Below are 13644 nucleotides of genomic sequence, written 5' to 3' on the forward strand. Positions count from 1 at the left end.
TTCCTAACCGTCTAGATTTCTTCCTGACCGTTTAAATTTTGTTTTCACCGTTTGGATTTCTTCCTAACCGTCTAGATTTCTTCCTAACCGTCTAGATTTCTTCCTGACCGTTTAAATTTGGTTTTCACCGTTTAGATTTCTTCCTAACGGTCTAGATTTGTTCCTGACCGTTTAAATTTTATTTTCACCGTTTAGATTTCTTCCTAACCGTTTGGATTTCTTCCTAACCGTCTAGATTTCTTCCTGACCGTTTAAATTTTGTTTTCACCGTTTAGATTTCTTCCTTACCGTCTAGATTTCTTCCTGACCGTTTAAATTTGGTTTTCACCGTTTAGATTTCTTCCTAACCGTTTAGGTTTCTTCCTGACCGTCTAGATTTCTTCCTGACCATTTAAATTTTGTTTTCACCGTTTAGGTTCCTTCCTAACCCTCTAGATTTGTTCCTGACCGTTTAAATTTTGTTTTCACCGTTTAGATTTCTTCCTAACCGTCTAGATTTCTTCCTGACCATTTAAATTTTGTTTTCACTGTTTAGGTTTCTTCCTAACCGTCTAGATTTGTTCCTGACCGTTTAAATTTTGTTTTCACCGTTTAGATTTCTTCCTAACCGTTGAAATTTTGTATTCGCCGTTTGGATTTCTTCCTAACCGTCTAGATTTCTTCCTGACCGTTTAAATTTGGTTTTCACCGTTTAGATTTCTTCCTAACCGTTTAGGTTTCTACCTGACCGTCTAGATTTCTTCCTGACCATTTAAATTTTGTTTTCACCGTTTAGGTTCCTTCCTAACCGTCTAGATTTGTTCCTGACCGTTTAAATTTTGTTTTCACCGTTTAGGTTTCTTCCTAACCGTCTAGATTTGTTCCTGACCGTTTAAATTTTGTTTTCACCGTTTCGATTTCTTCCTAACCGTTTGGGTTTCTTCCTGACCGTCTGGATTTCTTCCTGACCATTTAAATTTTGTTTTCACTGTTTAGGTTTCTTCCTAACGCCTAGATTTCTTCCTGACCGTTTAAATTTTGTTTCACCGTTTAGATTTCTTCCTAACCGTTTAGATTTGTTCCTGACCGTTTAAATTTTGTTTTCACCGTTTAGATTTCTTCCTAACCGCCTAGATTTCTTCCTGACCGTTTAAATTTTGTTTTCACCGTTTAGATTTCTTCCTAACCGCCTAGATTTCTTCCTGACCGTTTAAATTTTGTTTTCACCGTTTAGATTTCTTCCTAACCGTTTAGATTTGTTCCTGACCGTTTAAATTTTGTTTTCACCGTTTACATTTCTTCCTAACCGTCTAGATTTCTTCCTGACCATTTAAATTTTGTTTTCACTGTTTAGGTTTCTTCCTAACCGTCTAGATTTCTTCCTGACCGTTTAAATTTTGTTTTCACCGTTTAGATTTCTTCCTTACCGTGTAGATTTCTTCCTGACCTTTTAAATTTTGTTTTCACCGTTTAGATTTCTTCCTAACCGTCTAGATTTCTTCCTGACCGTTTAAATTTTGTTTTCACCGTTTAGGTTTGTTCCTGACCGTTGAAATTTTGTTTTCACCGTTTAGATTTCTTCCTAACCGTTTAGATTTGTTCCTGACCGTTTAAATTTTGTTTTCACCGTTTAGATTTCTTCCTAACCGTCTAGATTTGTTCCTGACCGTTTAAATTTTGTTTTCACCGTTTACATTTCTTCCTAACCGTCTAGATTTCTTCCTGACCATTTAAATTTTGTTTTCACTGTTTAGGTTTCTTCCTAACCGTCTAGATTTCTTCCTGACCGTTTAAATTTTGTTTTCACCGTTTGGATTTCTTCCTAACCGTCTAGATTTCTTCCTAACCGTTTAAATTTTGTTTTCACCGTTTAGGTTTGTTCCTGACCGTTGAAATTTTGTTTTCACCGTTTAGATTTCTTCCTAACCGTTTGGGTTTCTTCCTGACCGTCTAGATTTCTTCCTGACCATTTAAATTTTGTTTTCACTGTTTAGGTTTCTTCCTAACCGTCTAGATTTGTTCCTGACCGTTTAAATTTTGTTTTCACCGTTTAGATTTCTTCCTAACCGTTGAAATTTTGTATTCGCCGTTTGGATTTCTTCCTAACCGTCTAGATTTCTTCCTGACCGTTTAAATTGGTTTTCACCGTTTAGATTTCTTCCTAACCGTTTAGGTTTCTTCCTGACCGTCTAGATTTCTTCCTGACCATTTAAATTTTGTTTCACTGTTAGGTTTCTTCCTAACCGTCTAGATTTGTTCCTGACCGTTTAAATTTTGTTTTCACCGTTTAGATTTCTTCCTAACCGTTGAAATTTTGTATTCGCCGTTTGGATTTCTTCCTAACCGTCTAGATTTCTTCCTGACCATTTAAATTTTGTTTTCACCGTTTAGGTTCCTTCCTAACCGTCTAGATTTGTTCCTGACCGTTTAAATTTTGTTTTCACCGTTTAGATTTCTTCCTAACCGTCTAGATTTCTTCCTGACCGTTTAAATTTTGTTTTCACCGTTTAGATTTCTTCCTTACCGTCTAGATTTCTTCCTGACCGTTTAAATTTTGTTTTCACCGTTTAGGTTCCTTCCTAACCGTCTAGATTTGTTCCTGACCGTTTAAATTTTGTTTTCACCGTTTAGATTTCTTCCTAACCGTCTAGATTTCTTCCTGACCGTTTAAATTTTGTTTTCACCGTTTAGATTTCTTCCTAACCGTCTAGATTTCTTCCTGACCATTTAAATTTTGTTTTCACCGTTTAGATTTCTTCCTAACCGTTTAGGTTTCTACCTGACCGTCTAGATTTCTTCCTGACCATTTAAATTTTGTTTTCACCGTTTAGGTTCCTTCCTAACCGTCTAGATTTGTTCCTGACCGTTTAAATTTTGTTTTCACCGTTTAGGTTTCTTCCTAACCGTCTAGATTTGTTCCTGACCGTTTAAATTTTGTTTTCACCGTTTCGATTTCTTCCTAACCGTTTGGGTTTCTTCCTGACCGTCTGGATTTCTTCCTGACCATTTAAATTTTGTTTTCACTGTTTAGGTTTCTTCCTAACCGCCTAGATTTCTTCCTGACCGTTTAAATTTTGTTTTCACCGTTTAGATTTCTTCCTAACCGTTTAGATTTGTTCCTGACCGTTTAAATTTTGTTTTCACCGTTTAGATTTCTTCCTAACCGTCTAGATTTGTTCCTGACCGTTTAAATTTTGTTTTCACCGTTTACATTTCTTCCTAACCGTCTAGATTTCTTCCTGACCATTTAAATTTTGTTTTCACTGTTTAGGTTTCTTCCTAACCGTCTAGATTTCTTCCTGACCGTTTAAATTTTGTTTTCACCGTTTGGATTTCTTCCTAACCGTCTAGATTTCTTCCTGACCGTTTAAATTTTGTTTTCACCGTTTAGGTTTGTTCCTGACCGTTGAAATTTTGTTTTCACCGTTTAGATTTCTTCCTAACCGTTTAGATTTGTTCCTGACCGTTTAAATTTTGTTTTCACCGTTTAGATTTCTTCCTAACCGTCTAGATTTCTTCCTGACCGTTTAAATTTTGTTTTCACCGTTTAGATTTCTTCCTAACCGTCTAGATTTCTTCCTGACCATTTAAATTTTGTTTTCACTGTTTAGGTTTCTTCCTAACCGTCTAGATTTCTTCCTGACCGTTTAAATTTTGTTTTCACCGTTTAGATTTCTTCCTTACCGTGTAGATTTCTGCAAAAACCACTTTTCAAGTCTGCATAAACCACTTTTCGAGTCTGCAAAAACCAGTTTTCGAGTATGCAAAAACCACTTTTCGAGTATGCAAAAACGAGTTTTCGAGCCTGCAAAAACCAGTTTTCGAGTCTGCAAAAACCACTTTTCGAGTCTGCAAAAACCACTTTTCGGGTCTGCAAAAACCACTTTTCGAGTTTGCAAAAACCACTTTTCGAGTCTGCAAAAACCACTTTTCGAGTCTGCAAAAACCAGTTTTCGAGTATGCAAAAACCAGTTTTCGAGTCTGCAAAAACCAGTTTTCGAGTCTGCAAAAACCAGTTTTCGAGTCTGCAAAAACCAGTTTTCGAGTCTGCCAAAACCACTTTTCGAGTTTGCGAAAACCAGTTTTCGAGTATGCAAAAACCAGTTTTCGAGTCTGCAAAAACCAGTTTTCGAGTCTGCAAAAACCAGTTTTCGAGTCTGCAAAAACCAGTTTTCGAGTCTGCCAAAACCACTTTTCGAGTTTGCGAAAACCAGTTTTCGATTCTGTCATAACCCCTTTTCGAGTCTGCAAAAACCAGTTTTCGAGTCTGCAAAAACCAGTTTTCGAGTATGCAAAAACCACTTTTCGAGTATGCAAAAACGAGTTTTCGAGTCTGCAAAAACCTGTTTCCGAGTCTGCAAAAACCACTTTTCGAGTCTGCAAAAACCACTTTTCGAGTCTGCAAAAACCACTTTTCGAGTTTGCAAAAACCACGTTTCGAGTCTGCAAAAACCACTTTTCGAGTTTGCCAAAACCAGTTTTCGATTGTGTCATAACCTCTTTTCGAGTCTGCAAAAACCAGTTTTCGAGTCTGCAAAAACCAGTTTTCGAGTATGCAAAAACCACTTTTCAAGTCTGCAAAAACCACTTTTCGAGTCTGCGGAAACCAGTTTTCGAGTTTGTAAAAAGGAGTTTTCGAGTCTGCAAAAACCAGTTTTCGAGTATGCAAAAACCACTTTTCAAGTCTGCAAAAACCACTTTTCGAGTCTGCATAAACCACTTTTCGAGTCTGCAAAAACCAGTTTTCGAGTTTGTAAAAAGCAGTTTTCGAGTCTGCAAAAACCACTTTTCGATTCTGCAAAACCCACTTTTCGAGTCTGCAAAAACCACTTTTAGAGTCTGCAAAAACCACTTTTCGAGTCTGCAAAAACCACTTTTCGAGTCTGCAAGAACCACTTTTCGAGTCTGCAAAAACCACGTTTCGAGTCTGCAAAAACCACTTTTCGAGTTTGCCAAAACCAGTTTTCGATTCTGCAAAAAGCAGTTTTCGAGTCTGCAAAAACCAGTTTTCGAGTCTGCAAAAACCAGTTTTCGAGCATGCAAAAACCAGTTTTCGAGTCTGCGAAAACCAGTTTTCGACTCTGCAAAAACCAGTTTTCGAGTCTGCAAAAAGCAGTTTTCGAGTCTGCAAAAACCAGTTTTCGATTCTGTCAAAACCACTTTTCGAGTTTGCGAAAACCAGTTTTCGATTCTGTCATAACCTCTTTTCGAGTCTGCAAAAACCAGTTTTCCAGTCTGCAAAAACCAGTTTTCGAGTATGCAAAAACCACTTTTCGAGTATGCAAAAACGAGTTTTCGAGTCTGCATAAACCACTTTTCGAGTCTGCAAAAACCACTTTTCGAGTTTGCGAAAACCAGTTGTCGATTCTGTCATAACCCTTTTTCGAGTCTGCAAAAACCAGTTTTCGAGTCTGCAAAAACCAGTTTTCGAGTCTGCAAAAACCAGTTTTCGAGTCTGCAAAAACCAGTTTTCGAGCATGCAAAAACCAGTTTTCGAGTCTGCGAAAACCAGTTTTCGACTCTGCAAAAACCAGTTTTCGAGTCTGCAAAAAGCAGTTTTCGAGTCTGCAAAAACCAGTTTTCGATTCTGTCAAAACCACTTTTCGAGTTTGCGAAAACCAGTTTTCGATTCTGTCATAACCTCTTTTCGAGTCTGCAAAAACCAGTTTTCCAGTCTGCAAAAACCAGTTTTCGAGTATGCAAAAACCACTTTTCGAGTATGCAAAAACGAGTTTTCGAGTCTGCAAAAACCTGTTTCCGAGTCTGCAAAAACCACTTTTCGAGTCTGCAAAAACCACTTTTCGAGTTTGCGAAAACCAGTTTTCGATTCTGTCATAACCCTTTTTCGAGTCTGCAAAAACCAGTTTTCGAGTCTGCAAAAACCAGTTTTCGAGTATGCAAAAACCACTTTTCGAGTATGCAAAAACGAGTTTTCGAGTCTGCAAAAACCTGTTTCCGAGTCTGCAAAAACCACTTTTCGAGTCTGCAAAAACCACTTTTCGAGTTTGCAAAAACCACTTTTCAAGTCTGCAAAAACCACTTTTCGAGTCTGCGGAAACCAGTTTTCGAGTTTGTAAAAAGCAGTTTTCGAGTCTGCAAAAACCAGTTTTCGAGTATGCAAAAACCACTTTTCAAGTCTGCAAAAACCACTTTTCGAGTCTGCATAAACCACTTTTCGAGTCTGCAAAAACCACTTTTCGAGTCTGCAAAAACCACTTTTAGAGTCTGCAAAAACCACTTTTCAAGTCTGCAAAAACCACTTTTCGAGTCTGCAAAAACCACTTTTCAAGTCTGCAAAAACCACTTTTCGAGCCTGCATAAACCACTTTTCGAGTCTGCAAAAACCACTTTTCGAGTCTGCAAAAACCAGTTTTCGAGTCTGCAAAAAGCAGTTTTCGAGTCTGCAAAAACCAGTTTTCGAGTCTGCAAAAAGCAGTTTTCGAGTCTGCAAAAACCAGTTTTCGAGTCTGCAAAAACCAGTTTTCGAAGAGTTGAAAACTAAACCCTGAGTTGAATTCAACTAAACCCTGAGTTTAATTAAAAAATCTCTACAGACCCTTCCTATTAGTGTTGTCGGCATGTCGCAATGCCCCACCCGACGCCACTTAGTTGTTTTCGACAAATTTCGTCGCCATGCCATAACTAGGTCCTTTATCGGCCGATTTCCATCAAATTGCGATAGACTCTTCCTATTGCTGTTGTCGACATGTCGCAATGCCCCACCCGCCGCCACTTAGTTGTTTTCCACAAATTTCGTCGCTATGCCATAACTAGGTCATTTATCGGCCGATTTCCATCAAATTGCGACAGACCCTTCTTATTGGTGTTGTCGACATGTCCCAATGCCCCACCCGCCGCCACTTAGTTGTTTTCGACAAATTTTGTCGCCATGCCATAACTAGGTCATTTATCGGTCGATTTCCATCAAATTGCGACAGACCCTTCTTATTGGTGTTGTCGACATGTCGCAATGCCCCACCCGTCGCCACGTAGTTGTTTTCGACAAATTTCGTCGCTATGCCATAACTAGGTCATTTATCGGCCGATTTCCATCAAATTGCGACAGACCCTTCTTATTGGTGTTGTCGACATGTCGCAATGCCCCACCCGTCGCCACGTAGTTATTTTCCACAGATTTTGTCGCCATGCCTTAACTAGGTCATTTATCGGCCGATTTCCATCAAATTGAGACAGACCCTTCTTATTGGTGTTGTCAACATGTCGCAATGCCCCACCCGCCGCCACTTATTTGTTTTCGACAAATTTCGTCGCCATGCCATAACTAGGTCCTTTATCGGCCGATTTCCATCAAATTGCGATAGACTCTTCCTATTGCTGTTGTCGACATGTCGCAATGCCCCACCCGCCGCCACTTAGTTGTTTTCCACAAATTTCGTCGCTATGCCATAACTAGGTCATTTATCGGCCGATTTCCATCAAATTGCGACAGACCCTTCTTATTGGTGTTGTCGACATGTCCCAATGCCCCACCCGCCGCCACTTAGTTGTTTTCGACAAATTTTGTCGCCATGCCATAACTAGGTCATTTATCGGTCGATTTCCATCAAATTGCGACAGACCCTTCTTATTGGTGTTGTCGACATGTCGCAATGCCCCACCCGTCGCCACGTAGTTGTTTTCGACAAATTTCGTCGCTATGCCATAACTAGGTCATTTATCGGCCGATTTCCATCAAATTGCGACAGACCCTTCTTATTGGTGTTGTCGACATGTCGCAATGCCCCACCCGTCGCCACGTAGTTATTTTCCACAGATTTTGTCGCCATGCCTTAACTAGGTCATTTATCGGCCGATTTCCATCAAATTGAGACAGACCCTTCTTATTGGTGTTGTCAACATGTCGCAATGCCCCACCCGCCGCCACTTATTTGTTTTCGACAAATTTCGTCGCCATGCCATAACTAGGTCATTTATCGGCCGATTTCCATAAAATTGCGACAGACCCTTCTTATTGCTGTTGTCGACATGTCGCAATGCCCCACCCGCCGCCACTTAGTTGTTTTCGACAAATTTCGTCGCAATACCATAACTAGGTCATTTATCGGCCGATTTCCATCAAATTGCGACAGACCCTTCTTGATTGGTGTTGTCGACATGTCGCAATGCCCCACCCGCCGCCACTTAGTTGTTTTCGATAAATTTCGTCGCCATGTTTCGTCGCCATGAAAACAAGTTCGACAAATATGTCGAACATATTTGTCATGAAGAAATATTGAGAATTTGATGGTCATCATAATTTGTTAACAACTTTGGGAACATGGTCCCTGGACAAGAACTGCCTTTTAAGGATGCATAATTTTATAAATACAACACATGCCTTGTGTATCTGTTGAGGATTGCTAGTTATACGGCGCATGGATGATACAGAGAGCGGAAAACCCTGGTTTCATAATGCACCTTTATGGCAACTTTAGAACGAAATCGAATTTCGACATGCGGTTTTCGCCAATGTGTTTCTAATTTTTTAAGTACAGAAGAGTTTGAAGATGGGCGTTGTTGATTATAAGGTCATAAGCTCAAACTAATCGTACGTCGTAATGAGGCAAATTGAGATTTTTATAAAAATTGAATCTTAATTTAACTGTGTTTAATATATGGATTAATAATATATATTTAATAATATATATTGATAATAATAATGAATTATAATTATTAATTATTATTAATTTATGTTATTAATATAGTATATATATATTTAATATATGTCGTCTACACGGTCATGGGGTCGTCGCATGACGAAATGATGGCGATTTCTGAAATCCCCGCCCAAAACTACGTCTACAACTGTGGAAACAAAAAATGTGACGCCTTGATTTGAGCTTTTACGGTCTATCCACACACTTTGGACGGCGTCATCAGTTTGTCCTTTGGCCCGAGTAGATTTTAAAGTGCATTCTTCGCATGCAATGGACTTGGAGGACTTCAGGTAAAACCAGGTAGCCACACAAATTGTAAACAACGCTGCTTTCATGTGTAACGATCTTCGCTAAGGTTGACTGAGGTATCACTTGACTAGATGATACTTTTTTAAGGATCTGCGATTCCATCCACTTGACTTATCCAACTCAAACACAGCTAAATAGTTCTTTCTCCTCCTCAGAATTTATTCCCAATTACAATTATAAAACTCAGGTTTTGCAATATTACTAATTAGATCAGTTAAGGAAAATTTAGTTTCACGGGGTTTCTTAATGACACTTTATGATCTATTAAAAGGTAATTTTCTTTTTGAATGTTTTTATCATAATTTATAGACAGCAGGTTGTTAGAAAACTTTGTTTGAACGACGTCGGTGGTTAACTTCCACCGTTTTCTCTCTTCGTAGTTAAGCCCGACGTTGTTCTGAGTCATGTAATTATACTTAACAATAAATTGCTCTTCAAAATGCAGATAACAAACCAAATGTTTTGATTGTAGAAAGTTAACTTCTCGTTTCGGCAGATTTTTTATCTACAATTCCTTAAGTGGTGTTTATGCTTCACGTCATCGTCACGTCCTCCTTCAAATCCGATTTTTTGATTGGCTGAACGAAATTATCACTACAATTAAAAATTTTAACCAATCAAAAAATCGGATTTGGAGGAGGACGTGACGGTGACGTGAAGCATAAACGCACCTTTAATGTCGCTTGCTGAAATTGGATTGAAGTTTGAAGAGATCAGTTATCGAGCTATTATAACCGGAATTACAACCGCCAACAAAACATGAAGGTATCTTCAATTCAATCTAATTAAAAATAATGACAAGTTTACTATTAAAAAATTAAATGTGATTGAATGTTAACAAATCCGCTGAGAAACAATCCCAGCGTTTTGCGAACCGGTAGCGCCTCTGGTGGAATTTTGGGGTACCGTGAGAATTTTGTGGTAATTTGAAAATTTTTAAGGTACCTTGAAAATTTTGGGGTAATTTGAGAATTTTGGGGTACCGTGAAAATTTTGGGATAATTTGAGAATTTTGGGGTAATTTGAAAATTTTGAGGCACTTTGAGAATTTTGATCGGCTGCACGGCTAGGGGGTATGGTGGACGGCTAAGGGTTGCCGACGGGACGGCTGGACGGCTAAGTGATGCGATGGACGGCTGGACGGTTAGGGGTGGTCGGTTGGACGGCTAGGTGATACCTCATCCTTTTAATAGAGTCAAAGGAGGAGGCACCCTCCTTACGTGAAATGCCCCACCGTGATATTCGGCTCAATTTTTGATATGTTGTACATTTCGACGTGCCAAACAAAAAATGTATTGGTCCCTAAGCCTTAAGTGACCTGGTTCGACCGGAAATAGAGGTCAAAGGTCAGTGCACTTTTTCGCTCGAAACCCCATAAACCGTATATTTTTAGAAAGCTACGGACCTCCCCAGTCCGAATATACACCATACTTGGGTCAAAGGTCAAGCCTTGATCTGTCGAGGTCAACCCTTGGCCTGTCGAGGTCAAATATGTTATTGAGGCAAGGTAAGATTTTTGGGGAAAATAAGTGGCCAAAGTACATTTCTGATAGGATGACTGAACCCTTGCTGGAAAAGGGCATTATTACATAGTTGGTTAACACTAACATTTGTGTTTATTGATCTTGATTATGTAGTGTTAACCAACTATGTAATAATGCCCTTTTCCAGCAAGGGTGCAGTCATCCCATCAGAAATGTACTTTGGCCACTTATTTTCCCCAAAAATCTTACCTTGCCTCAATAACATATTTGACCTCAACAGGCCAAGGGTTGACCTCGACAGATCAAGGCTTGACCTTTGACCCAAGTATGGTGTATATTCGGACTGGGGAGGTCCGTAGCTTTCTAAAAATATACGGTTTATGGGGTTTCGAGCGAAAAAGTGCACTGACCTTTGACCTCTATTTCCGGTCGAACCAGGTCACTTAAGGCTTAGGGACCAATACATTTTTTGTTCGGCAGGTCGAAATGTACAACATATCAAAAATTGAGCCGAATATCACGGTGGGGCATTTCACGTAAGGAGGCTGCCTCCTCCTTCTCATGTCATCATCATCTCGTCGGAACGTCGCATTTTCCCCGTTCCACCAGGCAGCGAAATCTACTTTCGGAAAGTTCCAGTCCAATGTTTTTGCGTCATTTTATTCTGTTCTCAAATTTGTGGGTCCTGCGTTCTTGGTGACCAAGAGACAACGTTTCAAATCTCTCCAAACAATTACAGGGAAGAGCACAGTAACATTTAATTGAATTCAACACACGTCACAAAATTCAAAACTACTAAATCATTGGCTAAGCAGTGAGCAAGTTAGTAAATAATAATAGATACGTAACTCCTCAAGTACATTTCGTCACACATAATAAAATTGTTGTGAATTAATATTGTAGCAAAGATGATCTTGTCACGTTTGGCCGTGATGCCGTTGAAGGCTCCAATGCTGACCCTCCGACTTTCGGAACAGTCGTTTAAAGGACCCACCGTGTTCCGTGCTTTCAAAACGGATGCCAAACTTTTCAATGAAAATAACCGACATTTTGTTCGAAGAGCGAGAGAAAGGATTGGTCTCAAGGACAGAGCCATGGGCCCCACTTCCGGTGCTCCCTTTCAGATTGGTATATATATATGGATTTATGCATTATATGGATTATTTACTACAGATGGATGTGGAGAATATAATTAGTTTAATTTCGACTTTGCTTAATCTGGACCCAGGACAAGGAGTCATCGCCGGAGCGTCCGTGTTTGGGATTGGAGCGCTGTGCTATTATGGGTTGGGGATGTCGAGCGAGTCGGTGGGAACGTCGATTTCGGACAGAGCCATCATGTGGCCCAATTATGTGAGGGAACGAATTCGCGACACGTACATGTACTTTGGCGGTTCACTCGCTTTCACTGCAGCTACAGCCATGTCCGCCTTTCGCTCACCAGCCGTTATGAATTTGATGATGAGAAATTCCTGGGTGGGTGTTCCATTCTCGTAGTCCAAAGTATGACTAGTCGTGATGATCATGATGATGGACGCGTCTTAATTGTTATATTATCTGCAGGTCGTCATCGGGGGTACTCTTGTTGCAATGATTGGAACGGGCATGGTTGTTCGGTTCGTGGCTCAGTTTTATGAATAGTTGTAGCAAGTAATTGATATTTTATTATTGACTAAATTTCCACTGTGTCCAATTAGCGGGATGCCGTATAAGGAAGGATTTGGTGCAAAGCAAGTGGGATGGATGGTTCATTCTGGCGTGATGGGAGTTGTTCTCGCCCCAATGCTGCTCCTGGGTGGACCTCTCCTTTTGCGTGCGGCAATAATGACTTCTGGGATTGTTAGCTCAGATCTTCTTTACTTTTGATAAGCGGAGAACGAAGGACAAATGCTAATAATATTTTTCCAACGATTCCCAAACAGGTTGGAGGGCTGTCTGCAATTGCGATATCGGCTCCGAGTGAAAAGTTTCTCAACATGGGCGGACCCTTGGGAATTGGTCTTGGCGTTGTTTTCGCCTCATCTCTAGGTGTGCATTTTTACAATACCATGGATGATTATCAATATTTCATGAATGGCTGGTTAATCTTAAATTGTATTTCTGGTTTATAGGCTCCATGTTTGTCCCGATGACATCTGCCCTTGGCGCGGGCCTGTATTCGATCGCTCTTTACGGTGGACTTGTCCTGTTCTCTGGATTTTTGCTATATGACACTCAAAAGGTTATTAGGAGAGCGGAAGCTGTGCCACCAAATTCAGTCGTCCCATTTGACCCAATCAACGCGTAAGCAAGACAAATAACTACACAATGTCTGGTTTATAAAATAAATTACTCATTACAAAACTGTTTCCACAGATCAATGTCCATTTACCTCGACACTGTCAACATTTTTGTCAGAATTGCACAAATGTACGCCATGGGAGGTGGAGGCAGAAAAAAATAAACTCGTCGATTTAGTCAACCTTCTCGAACCCTTAAATATTTATTATTACTACTATTCACCACCGTCGCCATCGTCAGCAATGTTTAGCGATTGAAAATTCAATTGGATATTTGAAAAGTTATTTCTTTTATGTGATAAATGCACAATGTCAAAGTCATAAATATAACCAGCACCTCTTTGATGAGTTGTGACAACCGCTAATTAAATGACCCTCTTGTACAAATCGTATACTTGTCTTGGTTCTCCTTCAAAATGAAATGAAACAAGATTCAGTAAAACTGCATTACTCGGCTCATAGTCATGTTTTCCTCCATTTAGCAGATACATCATTACATGAGATCAGTAGGAAAACTTTCGAATATTTAATGCTACCCAGGAAAGAAAATGGCGTCCATTGCAATGCATCTTGTTTCGAACCGTTGTCCCATCCGCGGAGAGGACCAGGTAAGAGGACTTGTGTAAATATATTCATGTTCGACTTGAGTAGGGATTTGCACCGTAATGCGAACTGAACCAGCAACGCAACACAATCTACACATTACAACTAAAAATACATACATAACATGTAAGTATGTAGTAACAGAATTTATATTTAGTAAATTTTGCATGTTTATTAGGAATCTGAACAATTGGCACGGTGTACGAGCTGAGGCTTTTGGAATCGTCACATCTGTCTGTCTGTCTCTCAATTCATTTTTCAGACCATTATATTACGAATATCTTATCTCATGTAAATACCCACTTGACACTTTGCATGTACGTTATTAAACAG

General features: G+C 39.6%; 1 protein-coding gene across 1 annotated transcript; it reads left to right on the top strand.

The window, feature by feature from the left end:
- Positions 1–11043: 11043 nt before the first annotated feature.
- On the top strand, positions 11044–13100 carry LOC110861468 (growth hormone-inducible transmembrane protein). The gene is made up of 8 exons (XM_022110581.2): positions 11044–11251; positions 11333–11557; positions 11658–11905; positions 11993–12045; positions 12127–12268; positions 12352–12457; positions 12541–12712; positions 12785–13100. Exons 2-8 carry the CDS (start codon positions 11338–11340, stop codon positions 12870–12872), a joined length of 1029 nt encoding a protein of 342 aa, XP_021966273.1. The 5' UTR covers positions 11044–11251; positions 11333–11337; the 3' UTR covers positions 12873–13100.
- The last annotated feature ends 544 nt before the right edge of the window (positions 13101–13644 follow it).

Source organism: Folsomia candida, unplaced genomic scaffold (assembly GCF_002217175.1).
Source record: "Folsomia candida strain VU population unplaced genomic scaffold, ASM221717v1 Fcan01_Sc042, whole genome shotgun sequence".
Classification (NCBI taxonomy): Eukaryota; Metazoa; Arthropoda; class Collembola; order Entomobryomorpha; family Isotomidae; genus Folsomia; species Folsomia candida.